Source organism: Schistocerca gregaria, chromosome 1, assembly GCF_023897955.1.
Source record: "Schistocerca gregaria isolate iqSchGreg1 chromosome 1, iqSchGreg1.2, whole genome shotgun sequence".
Classification (NCBI taxonomy): domain Eukaryota; kingdom Metazoa; phylum Arthropoda; class Insecta; order Orthoptera; family Acrididae; genus Schistocerca; species Schistocerca gregaria.
The window spans coordinates 754,069,123-754,091,635 of record NC_064920.1 but is presented as its reverse complement, the minus strand read 5'-3'; the positions used below and the strand labels follow the sequence as shown (position 1 = coordinate 754,091,635).

The 22,513-nt window shown below is 39.5% G+C and overlaps 1 protein-coding gene across 1 annotated transcript in view; it reads left to right on the top strand.

The window, feature by feature from the left end:
• The window catches only part of LOC126267750 (protein masquerade), a 261,391-nt gene extending 257,896 nt beyond the window's left edge, over nt 1–3,495 (top strand). The window contains exons 9-10 of the mRNA XM_049973057.1: nt 505–659; nt 2,771–3,495. Coding sequence (XP_049829014.1) covers nt 505–659; nt 2,771–2,938 — 323 coding nt within the window. The 3' untranslated portion in view covers nt 2,939–3,495. The remainder of the gene's footprint in view (nt 1–504; nt 660–2,770) is intronic.
• Nucleotides 3,496–22,513: the final 19,018 nt, after the last annotated feature.

Below are 22,513 nucleotides of genomic sequence, written 5' to 3'. Positions count from 1 at the left end.
AGTACATTTTCATTGGCACTATATTCTGAGCTTCTAAGGGTTTTGCATATCCCCCATACATAACGCTATTATCTGTGTCAAAGCTGCATATCAGGTTATATGCAATAAGTAGTGATAGGAAGAAGTTCTTTTACAGAAAACAGACAAAATCCATGTAAGTGGAGCTGCTGCATACCAAAACATACTGAGAAGATACCAAACCAGGATAAATATCAGTTGCAGAACCTGACACAAATATTGTTCAACTGTATAAGAATAGTCTTTCTTCAAGAATACAGTTAAGACAGACAAGAAGAAATATACACTATTTTGGACAGGAGTGATTAAATAAACTCTTTGTGGTGGAAAAATAAAACAAAATAGGCCATATAATACTTGTTTTTAAAGGCTCACAGAAAAAATATATGTAGTCCAAAGGAGGTCATTATTTCAACACACTTAGTTTCCTGTAACTCTTTTTCAGTTTCATAATGTAAACTGAATAATAAAAATTTGTTATTTCAGCTGGTCCTATCCCACTGAGGGTCCGAGAAGCTGAAATACCTATTGTGAGTGATGCAGAATGCATAAGAAAAATCAATGCAGTTACAGAAAAAATATTTATCCTTCCAGCAAGCAGTTTTTGTGCTGGTGGAGAAGAAGGAAATGATGCATGTCAGGTAAGATCTGTTTTGTCAACAAATAGTCTATGTGAAGCTATGAGTCAAATATCTCATTCTTTTCTCTAATTATATTTCAGTGTTGCAAATATACTGACTTACCCAGTGGCAGACTACTGATGAGGAACTAGTCATATAAGACTCTTGATAGTTATCTCAAAGTTGTTTACAGAATAACTCTGGAAAAACATGGCTATGTTGTTCACATTACACAAGGCAGACAAGGCAAATAGTAGCAGGTTTAGGAAGCACCTACAAACCAAAATTTAAAGAAATGAGATTTCAGTTTTCAACTAAACTGTTTGTAAACCGGACATAGATATTTAACAGTTCTGCAAATTTAGCACACACTGCAGAAAAATAATAGTATTTAATTGGTAAAAGTTCTTCAAATTTATGATGCTTCTACCAAATGTCTACTTATCGGATAACAAGTAAAGCTGTGTAAAACCCTTTCTAATGCACTCCCTCCACCCCCACAGAGTAGATGGCTACAATTGATTCAACAACTGTAATATACTTCACAAACCATACAAACATACTGTTTTGTTTAGTTTTCCCTTCGCTGTTATCCATGAGAGTGGTTGTAAAACCTACCCTATGTGCCCTGCAAGTGGCATAATGTCAGGAACAACCAATGCCAAAACGTGTTATCAAGGAATAGGTGACATGTCAGACCATACCTTTGATCTACCAACTCATCATCAAGTTATGTTCAGAATTTCATATTCACACATGCACCACTAACTGACAGTCTAATCAGATGGGCAAAAAAAAAAAATTATCTGCACTAAAAATATCCAGTATTACATTGCTTCATATGCTATGCAAATAATTAGTCCTGCATCTAGGATGCTTGGAAGGAGAGGTTCTTTGTGTATATTAAAAAAATGCTCTCTGATCTCTAGATTTTGCACAACTTATTCTGTTCACATGGGATTGACACATTAACAACCAGATGCTGAAACTGAAAACACAATAGTATTACAGACATATAAAAAAGGACAAACTTTGAGTTTTAAATGAGATGATCGGTCATCAAGAAGAGAATGAGACTTACCAGCTTCTTTCCTAGTTGATTCATATTACAGGATGACATGCATGAGAGGCACACATCTGTATACACATACTTTAAATTAACATTATCTTCCCTTGACCAAGGTGGAAGACTTGTTCTTTGCCCCCAACAAGCACACTGTACTCCATCTCTTGTCACAGGTGTATCCTATCCTATCAGACAAAAGTCCACCTGTGGAAGTAACCACAACACACACCAGTTTGCTGTAACTTCTGCACAGTATTTTATGTGGAAGTGACCACCAACATGCTGTCCACCTGAATGCATGAATGTGACCAAAAGCAGAGTTGACCACCCAGTAGTGGAACATGCTGCTGACCGCACCAAGTTCATCTTCAGTAGGCCCCCACCATAAGTATCACCTCCCCCTCCCCCCACCACAGTTCCTCTGCATTACATACATAAGAACTGTCCTTGCAATAAATCATTTGATCCTGTAATCTTCCCGGCCTTAATTTATCCTACCCCTCTCCTCTACCCACTTCCACTTCTGTCTTCATGACCCCCAAACCACTCATTCTATACTCACATTCTCCTCACTGTAGACTCTCTATTCCTCTGTTCTATTTCCCCTCCTAATTCACTCTCAACAGCCAACTCCCCCTGCCTATGCAAGATAAATCTCACCAATGCCACAGCCTTATCTCATATGCCTGCTTTCTGTTCCTCCCAGCCATCCATACATCCCTCCTTGCCTTCCACTCCTCACCTTCTTCTGACCCTCACTCAATCCACCCAACACAACCCCCATTCTAACTGAGCTGCAGTCTCCAAGGACATGCAAGCAAGATGACCATTACCCAAACTGCTCAAAAGACAAGTATAAATGTCAAAAAGACATTATGCCTAATTTACCTCCAAAATTAACAACAGAAAAAATTGTTACTACTCATTTATTTCATTGTCTTCTCTTCTATGATTTTTTTTTCAGACTAATGTAATCTTATAATCTGCCGTATGTGGATCTCTGGTATTGTTGGACTGTTTAGTATTTACAGTAAATAGTTATTTGTTTCATTTCTCTGTCTTGTAGGGAGATGGAGGTGGGCCACTGGTTTGTCAAGATGATGGATTTTATGAACTAGCAGGTTTGGTATCTTGGGGATTTGGATGTGGCCGAGCTGATGTCCCAGGTGTCTATGTGAAAGTTTCCTCCTTCATTGGTTGGATTAATCAGATTATCAGTGTAAATAATCTGTAGCGAACAGAGATAATAGAGCATAATTTCACTCTGTAAATAACTCATTCTATTTATATCATCATTAAATATTTTTATCACTGAGTTTACAGTATCATTTAGTGCAATAGTATCAATCACCATCAAACATCATAAGTAATGCAATAGAATTTATCTCAGGGTTTGATGCCTAAAATACAATCATGATGTCTGATAGTTGAAAAGTATTTCAGTTTTAAGTGTAACACAGCACAACAAATGCATACTGTATTTAAAATTTAAACATTGTATAATATCATCTTCTATAATATCTGACTGATGCCACAGAACATATAAGTTTCACAATATACCAAAAACTTATTTTTATATCACAAGTTATCATTATATAGTAAGAAAATGTAAATATTTGTTGTTAATTTATATACACATCAATGACTGAGCCATTAAATGGCTATTTTTAAAATTCATTTTTTGTATGAATAAATGTGTGTCAAAAACATGTTTCAGTATCAGAATAAATGTAGCAGCACTCACAGTTGTGTAAATAAATGTATTATATTGGCTTAGTGCCCATGAACTCAGTTTTTTGTGGATTTTTTTTAAAGTGTTCTGTAAATAAAAAAGGTAATAGACATGAAGACATCAACAAACATTGTATTCAAATGTTTTTTATTCCAGTCTTTGATCACAATATCAATTCTTTTGACAATGACCGGTTTCAGTATGTAATGACCATCCTCAGATCTTTTCTGATAAGGTGTAGAAAAGATCTGAGGATGGTCATTACGTACTGAAATGGGTCATCGTCAAAAGACTTGATATTGTGATCAAAGACTGGAATAAAAAACATTTGATAGTTTGGATCACTGTTTGTATATGTGACTATGTTGCAGCTGGTGAAACATTGTATTACAAAAAGTGTAAGTGTTATTCACATTTAAAAATGCTTTCAGAGTAATGTTCCACAGGTCAATAATGAAAAACGAACCGTCTGATGACTGTATAATACCCACTTCATCCACCTCACACTCTACTGAGTAATCTATATTTGATACCAAACCAATTTCACTTTTTCAGAAACACTTTACTTGCCATTGGCAGCCTACACTTTATGCTCTATTCTTTGATCACCATGTTATTTTACTGTCCTGATACTCAAAATAACTCACTGTCTCCTTCCCTACTCTAATTCCCTCAGTGTCACCTGATTTAATTCAACTACATTCCATTACCATCATTTTGTTTTAGTTGACATTCATCTTATATCTTTCTTTCAAGACAATGTCCGTTCCATTCAACTGCTCTTCCAAGTCCTTTGCTGTATCTGACAGAATTACAATTTCATCAACAAACCTTGGTGTTTTTATTTTTTCCCCCTGAACCTTAATTCCTTCTACAAATTTTTCTTTGATTTCCTTTACTGCTTACTCAATACGCAGACTGAATAATCCCAGGGATGGGCTAATACCATTCCTAATGTCCTTCTCAACTAGTGCTTTTCTTTCATGGCCCTTAACTCTTATAATTACCTTCTAGTACCTGTAAAAGTTGTAAATAGCCTTATACTTCCTGTATTTTACTCCAATTAACTTCAGAATTTCAAAGAATGTATTCCAGTCAGCAATGTCAAAACCTTTCTCTAAGTCTGTAAATGCTATAAATGTAGGTTTTCATGTCTTTATCCTGTTTTCTAGGAAAAGTTGTAGGGTCAGTATTTCATTGTTTGATCCTACATTTCTCTGGAACCCGGACTGATCTTCATTGAGGTCAGCTTAGAACAGTTATTCCATTCTTCTGTCAATAATTCATGTCAGTATTTTGCAACCTTGACTTATTAAAATTAAACTTTGATAATATTCACACCTGCCAACACCTGCTTTCTTTTTAAATAGAATTATTACATTTTTCTTGAAATCTGAGGTTATTTTCCCTGTCTCATACATCCTGCAAAACAAAGGAATAATTTTGTCATGGCTTGCTCTACAAACATATCAGTAGTTCTGACAGAATGCCATCTACTCCAGGTGTCTTGTTTTGTCTTAGGCCTTTTAGTGCTGTCAAATTCTTCTCACAGTATTGTATCTCCCATCTCCTCTTCCCATATGTCTTTTTCCCTTTCTGTAATATTGCTTTCAAGTCCATTTCCTTTGTATATCCCCTACATACACTCCTTCCACCTTTGAACTTTCCCTTGTTCACTTATTACTGGTTTTCCATATAAACTCTCAATATTCATAGAGCTGCTTCTCTGTTCACCAAAAACCTCTTTATTTTTCCTGTAGGCAATAGCTATCTTTCTCCTAGTTATATTACTTCTATCGTGTTTCATTTTCTGCAGGTTTATATTTTATCCTTTCATCAATTAAATTTAGTGTCTCCTGTGACATCCATGGATTTCTACTAGCCCTTGTCTTTTTACCTATTTCATCCTCTTCTGCATGCACTGTTTCACCTCTCAAAGCTAGCCATTTGTCTTCTACTGTATTACTTTCCTGTTTCATTCAATTGTTGTCTAACGCTTCTTCTCAAACTTTCAATAACCTCTGTTTATTTCAACTTATACAGGTCCTATCTCCTTAATATCCAACCTTTTTGCAACTTTTTCAGTTTTTATCTCTTCACAGGATATGCAGTTTTAAGAGAAAAGCATAAACTTATACTTGTTAATAAGTCTCTGGTAGAACCAGATATTAAAGTAAAACCTAAAAAGATTATATTTTTGCTTCTGAAAAAACCACAAATCTGTTATTACAGCTGTGAGGTTGATGTACTATACAAAACATTAAATTTCGCTGTAAAAAACAACCACTCTGAAAATACTTAGTTACAACTGAAGATTTTTCTGTCAGTTTATTACATGTATTACACACGAGTTATGGATGGAGCTTGATGTTGCCAAAGACAACTGAAAACTTTTCACCATATGATAGTCTCCCAAGTTCAATTTTTAGGCATGTAAAAAATTGGCAGATAGTGAAAATGAGCCAACATTCAATAAAATGTCTGGGATAATATCAACATTACTGGACTGTCTTATAGTACAACTGAACAAATTTGTTGCTGTCACTGATAATGATGATGTGTGAATAGTGTGGATTATAGAAGTCCAAGATTATTTAAAGATCACTCAGAGATCAAAAGATTTCATTCAAAAGGTAAAAACACTGAATCTGATTATAATACTGGAATTGCAGTACCTGTCCCCATTATTTTAGAAATACTAAAAACAATAAAATGTTAGTACAGCTATTTAGATATGCGTTTGAATGGTAAAGGGATAAAATAATGGAACATTCTCAAACGAGCAGTCAAAACTTTAATGCTTAACAAGATACAGCAAAAAATAATATTTTTGTTTTTTCAAACAACAATAATATGATGTACACAGATTTTCAATGTATCGTGTCCTCATACAAGGGTAAATTTTCACAGGAAATCAAATTACTGCACTGTAGTAATGTTTGATGAGATCAAAAACACAGTTCTTTTTTTTTCCCATTTGAGTTGTTTAACACAAAATATTTTGGTGACTATAGTTCATGTTACAAACTACTTGGAAAGTTTTGGAATACAACTTTATGCATTCAATTTTCTGAAGTAATTTCTGCCACATTGAATACACCTCTCCATCCTCCAAAACCAATCCCTGAGCCAGTTCTCCCAAGTTTCTATAGAAAGTAAGGCACACTTGTTGTCCCAAGCCCTCATCACTTGAAAACCATACTCAGTTCAGCTTCATTTTCACATGTGAGAAAAGTGCAAAGCCACAAGGAGCAAGGTCTTGACTGTAAGGAGTGTGCTCAAGAAGTTTCAGTCCTGTACCTTGCAAATATTTGGTGCATGTTTTGGAGCGGTGAGCTGGAGCGTTGTTGTAGCAGGGGAACCAAGTGTCCATTCTTAACTTCAGTCGCAGATTCTTCAAAGACTGGATAACTTTGGGGCAGGCACTGCTCAGTGTAACACTTAGCTGTAACTGTCTTCTGTGTGTCCGAGACAACATGCTCCACAGTTACACTTGATTTGAAAAAAAAAGAAGTAAACAGCTATCATTTTCTTCTTTACTGATCAGGATTTTCTGAAAGCTATGAGTGTCTCTCCATCTTTAAAGATCCAAATGTTGTTTTGAGTCTTCGTTGGTACATCATGATAGTACAGCAAAGCCTCACCACCTCTCATGATGTTATTCATATACTGAGATTGTTCCTTAAAAAACTTCTTTAACATCTCCTATCATAAAGTCACACATCGTGTCATCTACTCTTCTATCAGTCTATGCGGTACCCAGAAACAACAAAGTTTCTTTATTTGGAAATGATCATGCAGAATCAAACGAATTGCTGGTGAAGTTAGCCCTAGGTATCCTCTATCTGCCTATAGGCCACTCACCTGTCTTTGCCCAGCATTTTCCTCACAGCATCAATGATTTCCTCTGTAACACGCTTGTGACCTTCCCGTCCTCTCAGCATCCTCCCGACTGAACTTTGCTCTTTGGAATTCTCCGTACCACCTGAATATAGTTGTGCAATGTGGACACACTCACCAAGTGCAAGAGTCATTTCTTCAAAGCACTGGTCTGTGTTTAACCATGTGTGAAGTTGTACTGCAAAGCTGCTCGAATCTTACTTCGTGACCACGATGAAGCACTTCAAACTAACCCTGCTAGTGAATGACTGCTCCCACGGACTTGGCACAGCAGCTACAATGTAAGTATAAAATATTCTCAGAACACAGCAACAATCAGTTTCCAGTGACTTATTGTTGCATCGTATTGTAAAACTTTCCTAGTAATCTTGTAAATGTTTAGGGCATTTATAGTAAGAAATAGAAAAAAGTATATGATGCTTCTCTCTCCTGGTGTTTATCTTCTCATAACAGGGCCACTGATTTCACCATTTGGCTGGTTTATTTTATTTACCTTTATGGTTAGATCCCCTTCCTATCAGTTGTCAGGTAACCTAAGGGAGGAGAATCTTGTAAGCTGTATAAAGTAGCTGCACCTAATATGAATGCATAATCCATGAACAAAGATGAGGTGGTTGTGAGTGGAGCTCTGTATAACCTCAAGAACATAAATCAGAAGATCAGTGTCCAAAGCAGGGTTGACATCTGAATAGCAGCTAGGCAAGATTTAACTGAGCTCAGGAAGTGTGCTAAAAAAGATTGGCTCGCAGCGGCTCAATTAGATTTGAGCTGCTATCAGCCTTGTCCACAAAAACATGCAATTGTGCTTCTGATGGTGCCTGACAGACACCGGCTGTAGTTCCTCTGATCCACTATCGATTAAATCACTCTATCCTAAAATTAGCATGTAGGTCCAAAAATGTCCTGGTTGATGCCGGCACCGATAGGGTTGGGAGAGTGGGGAGGATGCAATTTCTCTACCAGTGGATCTAGAACCCTTGGCTCACACTGTGACATGGCAGGAGCCTCAGGCAAGGACTGAGGGTGGCAACGGAGGCAGCAGCATGCCTACAACATGAGATTCTTCTGGTGATTGACAAATGGTATGGAGAGTGGTTCCCCATCCGCAGGTTACCAAACTGAGTTCCCATCAGCTACCCACAACTGAGCAGAGATGGAGGTAATACCTTGGCACCAGAGGTTCAAGGAGAGGGCAAAGGACCCACCTGGCAGTGACTCTGGTGTTTGGATTTGGATTGGAGGTGGACACAAGAACAATGCGTGCCCAGACACAGGGCAGTGGAGGCATGCTGTACAGGACGCATGAGGTCTAACATAGGGCCTGTGCTCATACAGGATTTTGGCTGGACTGACCCTTATGACACAGGTGGACCATTACATCACAAAGAAGGCAAACCCAGTCGATGACATCTGCAAAGCCTTCCACATCTGAGTCTTGTAGTTGCAAACCAACTGCTCATAAATTGAGACAGTGCAACAAGTTTTAAATGGTAGATGTCACTGTGGTGACAGGAAGCCTTGAACTGAGTCAACATAACTTGTGGCCCACTGTCCAGCACCAGAATACAAGGTGTCACCTTAATGGTAAAAATCTTCTCAAGGGCACAGATGGTAGTAAGGGTGATGGTGGGCAGTGTGCATGCAACAGATGGAAAGTTTGAGAGGGCATCTACCACTAGAAACCACATTGTGTCCTGAAATGGCCTCTGTGAGCTCAACATGTATCCCTCACTAGGGTGGGTCCACATGGTAAAATATAGAACTGGGGATTCTTCATTGAGGGAGAACAGGCATGTCAGGAGCAACACATGCAATCCATTTTTGTATCCATGCTGGGCCATTAACTAGCCAACATCTTCATTTTCATCAGCCCCCAATGCAATGTATGAAGGAGCTGGAGGATGCAGGGTTGGAGAGTGAATGAAATGGCATCCTGGCAGTTAGCGTCCTCTGTGGCCAACTTTAAGACACCCTATATGGCCATGAGCTGGTAGTACAATGTGAAATAATTGCAAAAAAACTGAGTTAGCCTGGCAGGAAACATGCTCTAGCCAGCACCTTTGGACTGCCAACTAAACCTTGCACAGGACTAGATTGTAGGACAACGCTGAGGTGACCTTGCACACCATCAGCAGGAATTTGTCCTAGGCTGTTTGCAGTTGTTGGTCGGAGGCAAAACAATTCCCTGGTGATAAAATTCCATTACAGGGCCAAGAGAGACGCGGGATAGGGCATATGCATTGGCGTGTTGGATAGCAGGATGAAAATGGGTTTTGTAGTGGTATGCCCTTAAAAACAACACCCAGCACTGCAGCCATTATTTGTTTATTTATTTATTTTATAAATGGCCTGTCACTTAGTTACTAAGACAGGTTGCATTTTCATGATATGAAACTTTACATGCACAGAATGTGAAATTTATTTTATATTTCTTATTTGTAATAAGGATTAATAACATTGCAGCTTTAAATACTTATAGACTCAAAAGCAATTACAGAATGAAGATCTTAAAATTATTGGTTTATGAATAGAAGAGAGAAATTTATGATAGAAAGAGGTTACAACAAATTATTAGTTTATGGCATATTGTAAATTTGGGAAAAGTTCCTAAAATAACAACAGTCTTGCATTTATGAAGGAGAAATAAAATATAACACAAAGTACATAGATTTGTGTTACAGATCCCACTATCTACCAATCTCAGGTGTGACAGCATGGCAAATCACTGAGCTGGTCACATTAAAGGTAGTGTACAAAATATCTTTAATACTATTTTGATAAATTTATGTGTACAATTATTTGTTGTATTACTCTTATATTACATTTGTTATGGGTCATATGTGATCTACACAAGGAAGTAATTGGCACATTATTTGTACATCTCTGACTTCCTTATTTCTTTATGTTGTGTGCGCAGTGCCTGTAAGGTAAAACCTTATCTAAGTTTACAATAAAGCGAAGATGCTGAGCCATGATAGGCGCAGTAAAAAGATGCACACATTCATAGCTTTCGGCCATTAAGGCCTTTGTCAGCGTAGACACACATACACACATGCACGCACACACACACACACACACACACACACACACACACACACACACACAAGCACAGCTTGCACACAAATCTGCAGTCTCAGAGAGCTGAAACTACACTGTGAGCAGCACCACCAGTGCATGATGGGAGTGGTGACTGGGTGGGGGCAGGAGGAGGCTGGGGCAGGGAGGGGGAGGGATACGGATAGTATGGTGAGAGTGGCAGACAGTAAAGTGTTGCAGTTTAGATGGAGGGTAGGAGAGAAGGTGCAGAGGGGGGAGAGAGTAAGTAGCGGAAAGTAGAGAAATAAAAATAAAAGAAATTAAAAGACTGGGTGTGGCGGTGAAATGATTGCTGTGTAGTGCTGGAATGGGAGCAGGGAGGGGGCTGGATGGGCGAGGACAGTGACTAATGACGGTTGAGGCCAGGAGGGTTACGGGAATGTAGGATGTATTGCAGAGAAAGATTCCACCTATGCAAATTCAGAAAAGCTGGTGTTGGTGGGAAGGATCCAAATGGCACAGCTTGTGAAGCAGTCATTGAGATGAGGGTTATCATGTCTGGCAGTGTGTTCAGCTACGGGGTGGTCCACTTGTTTTTTGGCCACAGTTTGTCAGTGGCCATTCATGTGGACAGACAGCTTGTTGGTTATCATCCCTACATACAATGCAGCACTGAGGTTGCAGATTAGCTTGTAAATCGCATGACTGGTTTCACAGGTTGCCCTGCCTTTGATCGGATAGGTAATGTTAGTGACCGGACTGGAGTAGGTGGTGGTAGGAGGATGTATGGGTATGGGACAGGTCTTGCATCTAGGTCTATTAAAGGGGTGTGAGACATGAGGTAAGGGATTGGGGGTTGTGTAAGGACAGACCAGTACATTGTATACGTTTGGTGGACGGCGGAAAACCACGGTAGGAGGGGTGCGAAGGATAGTGGGCAGGACATTTCTCATTTCAGGGCATGACGAGAGGTAATTGAAACCGTGGTAGAGAATGTAATTCAGTTGCTCCAGACCCGAATGGTACTGAGTTACAAGGGGAATTCTCCTCTGTGGCCAGACTGTGGTATTTTGGGAGGCGGTGGGAGACTGGAAAGATAAAGCATGAGAGATTTGTTTTTGTACAAGGATGGGAGGATAATTACGGTCAGTGAAGGCTTCAGTGAGACCCTCGGTATATTTTGAGAGGGACTGCTCGTCACTGCAGATGTGCTGATCACGGGTGGCTAGGCTGTACGGAAGGGACTTCTTGGTATGGAATGGGTGGCAGCTGTCGAAGTGGAGTTATTGCTGGTGGTTAGGAGGTTTGATATGGATGGAGGTACTGATGTAGCCATCTCTGAGGAGAAGGTCAACATCTAGGAAGGTGGCTTGTTGGGTTGAGTAGGACCACGTGAAGCAAATGGGGGAGAAGCAGTTGAGGTTCTGGAGGAATGTGAATAAGGTGTCCTCACCTTCAATCCAGATAGCAAAGGTGTCAACAGTGAATCTGAACAAGGTGAGGGTTTTAGGATTCTGGGTTTTTAGGAAGGATTTGTCTAGATGGCCCATGATTTGGTTAGCATAGGATGGTGGCATGTGGGTGCCCATAGCCATACCATGGATTTGTTTGTAGGTAATGCCTTCAAAAGAGAAGTAATTGTGGGTGAGGATATAGTTGGTCATGGAGACTAGGAAGGAAGTTGTTGGTTTGGAATCCATAGGGCATCTGGAAAGGTAGTGTTCGACAGCAGTAAGGCCATGGGCATTAAGAATGTTAGTATACAGGGAGGTGGCATCAATAGTGACGAGCACGGCACCGTGTGGTAAAGGGAAAGGAACTGTGGAGAACCGGTCAAGGAAATGGTTGGTATCTTTTATATAGGAGGATAGGTTCTGGGTAATAGGTTGAAGGTGTTGGTCTATGAGAGCAGAGATTCTCTCAGTGGGGGCACAGTAAACAGCCACAATGGGGCGTCCTGGGTGGTTTGGTTTATGGACTTTAGGAAGCATGTAGAAGGTGGGAGCATGGGGAGTGGTAGGGTTAAGTAGAGAGATGGACTCTGGGGAGAGTTTCTGAGATGGGCCTACATTCCATCCTGGATTTTCCATTGTTTGACTTATCTAAGTTTAGTTACAAATTGCATCATTTTCATTACAGTTATTATTTTATCTCAGCTTAATAACAGTTATATTATTTGAATTAACTTATTACTGAGCTTTTCTACAGATATGAATGAGAATCTGTTTTTGTGTGCATTAATTTAATCTTATCTTACATCTAATTCTGTAAATTAATCCTCTGTTTGTATCTGTTTCAGCATCTACATTATTGTCTGAGTCATTCCAAGTATCCTGTTCCTGTGTTTTTTCTTGTTTGTGAACATGTTTGTTGTTGTTTGTATAATTCATGTAATATATATATCATATTATCAGTTATGTCATTCAGTATGCTCCAATCATCTGTCTGTCATAGACTTCATCTTATGTTGTTATGATCAGCTGTATGTGTGTGCGTTTGTTATGGTGTAAAGTGACATGTTCAGTAGTTTCTAGTTCTCCACAAGTTTTAGCTGAGACCAAATGGATGGAGGTGTTTGAGTATGGACCACGGCCCCTGAGAAAATAGACCATGCCACATGCAGGATCTATATGTCTTGGCCTCATTCGTTCCTCAATGTTTGAGAAAAAGATATAGACGTGATGCCCTTTTTCTGTCATATCCCATTCTAACTGTCAATTATCATTTCACCAGTGATTTAGTTAGTGCCTTTCTGTGATGTCCTCTCCTAAAATTTCAAATACCTTGTCACATTTGCCTTTCTTCAATTAGTATGCTCCTGCTCTTTGATGGATTGGGATGTCAATGGGGCACACTCCAATCACCTCGCATAGTGCCTCCACTGATGATGTGCTGGAGGCCCCTGACATCCTGAAAAGAACACTTCTTTTGCCACCCCTCACAGTGATTTTATGTCCTGCAAATTTCAGGTGATGCACTCAGGCACTCACTGCAATGCATCTTATGGATTCCAGTAGTGTGAGATGATTATGTACGTATTATCTTTATGGGTAGGCTATATTTTGTTGTATTTAGTCTTGCTTATTTATGCATTATTGTCAGTGCTTTGTCAATTTAAGTCTCGTATGTTCAGTGGCCTTCAGTTACTCATCAATGTGTAAACCTAGACATCTCATCACTCCTGTGCATTGCGAGGCTGTGTTATTTATCTTTATGCTGGAGTCTCTTTTCAGTTCACCTTTCAGTAGTAAGCAGTCCATTTTATTAGCTGCTATTGTTAGTTTATTGGTCTTACACCATTCATTGATGTCTACGAGGAGCTGTGTAGCCTTTTGTTGTGAGTGTCTTCTTGAGTTTCCCGATACCACTATGAACAAATCATTAGCATACACTACTGTCATCTTTGCTCTGTCATATCTGTCTAGGTTGTCTATCAGTTGCTCAATAGCAGTTTCTCAGAATATGGGTCCACATATGAACCCTTGTGGACACCCTTCGGTTATTTTCTTAACAACTCTTCAGTGGCCCACTCGCTGTTCTACAACTCTGTCTCTGCAGTAGTTGAGAAAGCTGTTACAGGGTCGCCACAAGTTTTCCCAAGTGAAATTCTTTGGTAGTTCCCTGATTTCTAGGCAAGTTTTAGCATTTTTCCTTGGCAATTGACAAAAAAATGTAACGACTTCTGTATTTCTCCCTTGTGTGGGTAAAAATCTTAAGTAATAACATCAACATCTTTTGTAATGAACTGTTTTTATATGGAGAAAGCAAGCGAAATTGTGTATGTATTTCATTAAGACCACTATTATTTTACTTCAATAAAATGAAATGCATTTGGTGACAAAAATACACATTTCTTTGTGTCACAAGACAGGTTTAAAATACCTTCACTTATTTCAGAAATAACCTCAGAAAAAAGTAGGTCTCTTGAAAGAAGTGTATAAGGTGGGAAAGAGTTGTGTAAACCAGTACTAGTAAACCAAGACTATAGGTGACTGCCAATAAAATGTTGGTTCTACTATGTTCATTATTGTCAGTTATTACCCATTGTGTTATGTCTATTATTTTACTAGTATTGTGTGATTTTTCTTTTGAGAAATATATAAGTACATAGCATACAAGCTGCCAGTGACTGCCACAATTTTCTTCACCTTATCGTCCATACTTTCTAATATGTAAACTACTTTTGAAGTGATAAAATGTACTAGAATAAATAAAATGTCTATAAACACTGCATTGTACAATGTACTTGTGGTGAGACAGTCACAATTCCTGAAATCCATCACCCATGGCCTCTGGCCTGCTGAGGAGCACCACAGGCCTTGTTCCATGGAAATACCATGAAAATCTACGACATTATGCCACAAACAGACCTGGCCTGTGGGCAGAATGGTGAGATTGTAGTGACTCCTTCCCTTGCCTCCATCTGTAGGAGCAGACAATGGGCTGTGTAGACCAGAAACCAGCCCTGCAATGCACTCGCTGGTCACTTCCACTGGAGGGAGAACGTAGATGGCACACTTTCTGGACATTAGGCATGCCAAACTATTGCTCAACCACTCTCTTGTTCTGCTCTGATGATGCAACATCCCCGGTTGTGCTCTTGGCAGCTAACCCACACAATGCAACAAGGTCTGCATCATCATCCGCCACCTTTCACTGGGGTATGAACAAACCACAGTATTCTTATCCCGTGCTCACCATCGGTGTCCTGTCACAGTCCGTTTAATAAGAGGAGTGCCAGTGACAGCAATTGGAATACTGCATGCAGTGTACTGCAAATACTGCAGTGAAGTGCAGTGCATACCAGTACTACCAGGTCAGTTATTAATATTCTATCCCCAGCCATTTTGACATGCCTTTGCCACCAAGTGCATCATTGAAGCAGTTTTGCCATGCCGCTGGACAATGCCGAACAAAGGTCGCAAGTCACCCATGGTCCACCCAGTACAGAACCTCTACAACAAGAGGTATTAGCTCATTTCAAATGTTACTGTATTCGTTAGCTTTTGGGTTAATATGTTAGAACCAGGCCGTGTGGCTCTTCCAGCACGTGTCATCATATATTGCCATTTTCTAAACTAGCAAACTGCTTATGCATGTGTGCCCGTTAGGTGTATAGAAGGGAACATAAATCGTTCCTTCAAGACTAGATCTAATGGACAGGGCCTCCACATTAGTGGGAAACAAGGGGCTTCATATCCGGTAGAGATACCCACAGAAGTAACGCACGGTTTTGGCCCGTCATGGAACTCCACTCATGTGGCCAGCTACTCATCTGTCACAGACACCCTGTTGATGAAATGAGACTGCATTGATCAATCCATGTGGCAGATAATTTGTGTGAATACTCTGAGAATCAATACTAATGAGGTTACATAGAAACTCACTATAAAGATGATTGCTGAGTAACAGACTGGAGCCCAGTATAAACACCAACAATGTAAGCCACAAAACCAATGTCCAAAGCAGGGTTGATATTCAAACAGCAGTCTCAAGAGATTTAACTGAGCTCATTCCACTATAATTAAGCTGTTATAGGCCTATGTGAACTTGTGAGTGAGCCTCTGGTAGCACTTGACAGATAATAGCAGTGGACCCTCTGATCCGCCATTGATCATGTTCACTCGGGGACATTAATATATTCTCCCTGTTTCCAAATTTTAACTGTTTGTGCATTGTATTTTCTGGGGTGGACATTGAGATCATCCAGTGTTTGTCTATGCAACCTAAGAAGTTTGCATAAGAACCACACCCAGGTTGGCTGATCTACCAGATCAACAGTTATTAATTCTAAATAAGTTCACTGAACACAAATATCTTGGCATAAATTGCCGTATGTACAAATGTACTACCTATTAGTGAAGTATGAAAATTTTTGCCAGACTGGGACTTGAGCCCAGATTTCCCATTTATCACGAGCAGTCATCTTAATTGCTTTGGCTATCCATGTTTGTCTCATGGACTAACTCAAAATTTCACATGTCACAAAGGCTACATTCCTACACCATCAATTAATGCTCACAGCTTTACTCTGTATTCCTGCACCAGTGATAACAAGACTAAGAGGGATCAAGACCCATGAAACTACTGTCTTGTGCTTGCCATAGTACATAATATTTACATAATATTTACTTGTGGGTGGCTGTCAGTTGTTGTTAGTGTCTGGTCATTGAGACATGCATGTAAATATTAAATGCTGAAGTGGGTACAAGAAAATAATATCATGAGTCTCAATCCTTCTTAGTCTTGTTCTCACTGGTGCAGGAATACGAGTAAAGCTGTGAGCATTAGGAATCAATGTTGGGGGCCATGGTATAAGAATGCAGACATGGTGGCATATGGAAGTTTTGGTCATTTCGACAGGCATGCATGGATAGGCAGTGAGGTCAAGGTGACCACTCGTGATAAGTGGTAAACCCAGGTTTGAGTCCCAGTCTGGTACAAATCTTCATATGTCACTAATAGGTAGTAAAACTACACACAACACAGCCAACACCAAGATATTTGAATTCAGTTAATTTATTTAGAATTAATTTTGGATGGCTCTCAATTGCCATTAATGTCTGTTCATTCAGGCAGGAAGTAAAAACAGTTATTAATCTGCAGAGTGAACTCGTTCCAGGTCTGGCTCACCATCCTATCTCAGAAGTTAGCATGCTTTATGTTAAGCTATATAAGTATGTCAAAAAAGTAAATGGTGCAAGGAAGGGTATATGATGCTGATCATCATCACTGAGTGACTGTTGGAGGATACAAGATGATTTGACAAAATCTACAGATGGTGTGCAGCTTACTGTAACTGTAGAAAAATATAAGTTAATGCAGATGAGTAGGACGAACAATCTTATGATGTTTGAACACAGCATTAGTAATGTATTACTAGTAGCTTTGATCAGCATGCAAGTATTATGAAGATGCTTCCCTGGAGAGAAGACAACATTCTTTTCATGGAATGCTTTTCAAAAAATGTAGAGAACAAGCAATTAAAGCTGACTGGAGATTGATTCAGCTACTGCCAATGTACATTTCGCATAAGGACCTCAAAGATAAAATAAGAGAAATTAAGGCTCATATGAAGGCACATAGTCATTTTCCCCTTACTCTAAATGCAAGTGAGACCAAAAAGAAAATAACTAATAGTGATACAAGGTACCCTCCACCACGCACCTTATGATAGATCACAAAAAACACACACAGTCACATTAATGTGACCACCAAGAATGTTCAATGTCAACATGCAATAGGCACTCACAGATGGCAGGCAGCAGCATTAGCAGTGGAGGGTATATAAAGTGCTGGGGAGACGTGGAAAACAGTGCTGTCTTCCCCATTACGTGAAAATGGAGCAACTTTTCTGACGCCCAATAGGGCATGATCATTGGCTTTCAGGAGAGGTATGGAAGCACTTCCAAAACAGCTAAGTCTGTAAACTGTTCACATGCTATTATGGTTAAAGTATACCATGCATGGCAAAATGGCACTATCCAAAACCAGTGCTAAGGCAATTCTGGTGCAACATGGGAAATGAATGACAGGGGTGAATGGTGGCTGTGGAGACATGTACAGGCAAATAGACATATAAGTGTTGAGCAACTGACCACACAGATTAACCAAGGGGCTACCAACAGTATCTCCTCAATGAGCATTCAGCGAATGTTGCTGTATATGGACCTTCTCAGCAGGCACCTAGTTCATGCACTCATGCTGACTGCCATTAATCAGCGATGAAGGCTGCAATTTGCATGCCAGTACCATAAATGGGCATCTACTGATAGGTGACAAGTGGCCTTTTCAATCTGAATCACATTTTATGAAAGCAAATATCTTGGAACTACCATTGGAAGGGTCCAGGCCAGAGGAGGGAGTGTTATGGTTCTGGAAGACACAATGAATTCACTCAAGTATGCATCTATCCTTGGGGACCATGTCCACTGCTACGTGCAGTTTGTTTTTCCATGGCACAATGGCATCTACTACCAGGACAATGCAACACGTCACACAATTTGCAGTGTATGTGTGTGGTTCGAAATGCCCCATTATGACTTGCCGTATTCCACTGGCCACCAAACTCTGCAGATTTAAACCAAGTCAAGAATATGTTGGGGCACCTCGATCAGGCTATTCGAGCCACATATCTTCAACTGAGATACCTAGGGTAGCTGGCCACTGCACAGGAGTCAGCGTAGCTTGACATCCCTGTCAGTACCTGCCAGAGCCTTACTAACTCTCCCTCCATGTCTTGTAGCAGTCCATGCTGCAAAAGATGGTTATTCAGTGTTTTGAAAGATGTCACATTAATATGACTGGACAGTGTAAATTTTATAATTTTATTAGAGAATTACAACTTTGATACCAGACTGTAAAACCTTGGTATTAAAAATTTGCCACGAAGGACTAAGCAGATAAGGGGGAAAAGAGAAGTGAACAAAAATAAGAAGAGGTCTCTCAGACATGAGAAATTCTCAGAAAATGAAGAAATTCTACACTTTCAAAACTTCATGGCATTTTAAAACAAAGAAAATATTAATACCGCTCTACACCTTTATTCTTCATGTCTACGCATTTGGAGCTCTCTGCCACTTGCAGGCTCTGAACTGTAGCATGGAACATGGTAGCCTGTAACATAACTATGTTGGTGTGTGAAAAACAGTGTGTTGTAATCAAGTTTTTAATTTGAAGAATTTGTACACAAATGGAGTGCCCTCCCCTTCAGCATGACAATTCCAGACCACACACGACTGCTGTGGACATCTGCAACAATCTGACATCTCAGGGTCACTATTATTGATCATGCTAAATGCTGTCTGACCTAGCCTCCATCTCATTTTCACCTGTTTACAAAACTTGAAGAATGCCTTCAAGGACTTCACTTTGATAGTGATGAAGCAATGCAGGCAGAAGTGAGGGTGTGGCTCCACCAACAAAGTTGAACATTCTACACTGATTGTATCAACAGACTGGTCTTTTGTTGGAAGAAATGTGTTCCTTGCCAGGGTGACTATGTTGAAATATAAATATGAATGTTAATAATGTTTGTTTTACTTAAAAACCTTTACAAGTTTTCACAAAAAAAATTGGCGGCATTACTTTCCAGCACAATTTGTTCAGATAAAAAAATCCTGAGGGTTAATAAGTTAAGAGGTAGCCTATTAAGCAGCAGCATCTTCAGTTTTGTAAACTGCCAAAAGTGACTGGATGCATGATCTGCTGACTATATGTCTTTCAAGTACCAAATCCATATCATGCTTAATACAGAGAATGAAGTATAAGTTTGTCTGCAATCTAAGATCCTATATGGACTACAGTACCACAAAGCTTAGTTTTTAACTTTATGGACAATTTACTTCTGTGTTGTGATTTCCATCCTTTCCAATGTCTTGTATCCAGCCACTGTAGGGTCATGACTTGTGCGTTACATCTCCAACTTCATGGAGACCGATACTTGTTGGCCAAATGTGACACTGTTTTCTCACAGTGTTTGCATATAATGTAACTGAGCCAAAACCTGGGAATCAGACCTGTATTTACCAAAGTGGATGAGGAAAATATTCTAAAAACTACATTCAGGCTAGCTTGCACAGTGAACACCATCGTTAATCTAAGAGGCATATTCAATTTGGGGTCATTGCATCTCCCTGTGACCTGGAAGTGGGTACTCGGGCATGCTTGGCTATCTGGTCTGTCTTGAGCTTCACTATGGAGAAATGTTTAAAAAATATTGACCCATGCAAATACTGTGAAACAATCAGAAAACTTACGGTTACTCACAATGAATGTGTGAATAAATAATTAAAATAACAATGACTGAGGTTTCCTATGATAGTAATGACACCACTGCAAATGAATACTGAGCACTACATTGGAGAAAAAGAAACCACATATTAACCTGAAATAGAAAACCATGCCATAATAGTATGCAGTAAACTGAATACGGTCTCAGTACTAATTAGGAACATACATCTTCTAAAGAGGTAAAGAAATTTTGAGCTTCATACAAACCCACAGTTACCTACATTACCAAGTATTATTACAATTTCAGTGAACACTTCGAGGAGTTGTGACAACATACCTAATGCATGAATTACATACATTATTACTAAAAGAAGTATTTCTACTGTCGTTCTCTAAATAATATACCTTGCACAAAGTATTCACAAAATTTTAAAAAATAGTATATGTCCAAGACAGAATTTTGCAGCAGTGAATTTTTGTTGTTTCTCATAGAAAATACATACAAAACAATGATTTACATACAATTACCAGGATTACTAGCTTATCTTGGAATCATTCCTGTGTGTTTCCTTTTAATTTCCATTATTTTGGGTAGAACTTACATGTTATGAAAGCTCCTGTGGCACAAATAAGTAAAATTGAGACATCTTCCATGACTAATGCTAGTGGTGCCAGAAGCAGGACAGTTTAGACCAGCCAGGCAAAATTGCATTGGAAGCTACCTGCTGGTATGACAAGCACTGTGTCTAAGGCATCGAGTTAGTTACACAATCTGCATCCAAGCAGATAGACTGAGGCAGAATAGCATTGATGCAGCAGAAAGGCAAGGCCACTAGAGCATGGGTGATCTGATTACTTGAGATTTGAGCCATGGTTCTGTTATGGGTTACGTGATAGAAACTGATGCTTTAGCAAACCAAGGATGGGCCAAGTCCATATAAGTCTGGCAGCCACCAGCTCTACAGTGGTCTACAAATCTACATGGATCAACCAGACTCCACCTCCGGAGTCTGCCACTACTAGCTGTGCCCCTGCCACTCACAATGAAACCAACACTGTGGACTTAGTGCTCTCCAACTGGTGGACCACCTGGTAGCCTATACTTCAAGCCTGGGGTGTTGCAGCCACTCAGTCACTTTAGCTTGTGTGCAGGCAAACTCCTTGCTGCCAGTCTCTGCTTGTGTGGGCAGATTCTGCTGCTGTGAATTGTCTCAACCACACCAGGTCCAGGCACGATTCAGTGCACATCGGCACATGCGGCTCTGTGAAGCCAGGCTGCCCCTAGCCTGCATCATGGGCCACCACCCACTGCTGTGAACAACACCCTTTCTGAGTCATTGCCATTATCACTCTACCAGCAGTACAACACTTCCCACTACTGGGATGCTGCCTCCTGATGGTCATATCTTTTTGGAGGCTGCCTACTGCTTACACCCATAGGACATTGGCCTCTCCAAGTATCATCCTCATTGTTGTAGCTGATGAGCAATAAATGGATGTTTTAAAAATGACATTTTCATGATGAAATGCTGAGCAGCTACCAGGCATCCACTCCATTGCTACCCCACCCAGGGTGGTGAACTATTGGCCTCCTGACCCAGTCCCACTACACAGAAAAGAGACTCCAGTCCCCATAAAACTTCACATACACTACAGTATCAGAAAACATTTCTATCTCTTTATGATTTTAGAAAACTGGGACCAATGTAAAAACTGACACACATCTAAAATTATGCATCATGTGGATGACGGAAGTTCAAAGTTGAAACTTACTCACTCACACACACAGCTTACGCTCATTTAGTCAGTTTTCTTCAATTAATAAAAACTGTTTAACATTGCACCAGTTAGTTTTTTTCCATGTCATCAATTTGTAGCTGCAACATTGTTTTTAAAAATACCTTTGAAAATCGTGTGTGTCCATTCATCAATTCTTGTATTTTGTTTCCTCACAGATAAAATCAACTAATACTCGTTATCTGGCTAAGTTACTGGTACCAGTATCTTATTTTCTATTGTTCTAGCAGCATATTTATTGCACAGTATTTAGTCCAGTAAATCTCATGTGCACCATACAGCACATTAGGTATTCGACAAATCATTATTCGTAACTATATGAAATTTAAACACAAAATTACAATTAAGAATGTAATATTCTGCAGAAGCAAATACAGTGAGTATAAATTTATGATCAATTATGTACCATTTTTTCTCTTTTCCACATGAAAAAAATACACTGAACTGAAATCAGAATTTCTATTTTGTCCTTTACATGTACCTGAGCATAAAAGCAATGCTATTACTTTCATATTGATTTCATATTTTAACTTATGCTGAGCTGAACAAAAGAATGTGGAACCATCTCAAAGTAGGCGAGGAGTTAGAATGAAACTTTGATAAGAGAAATCA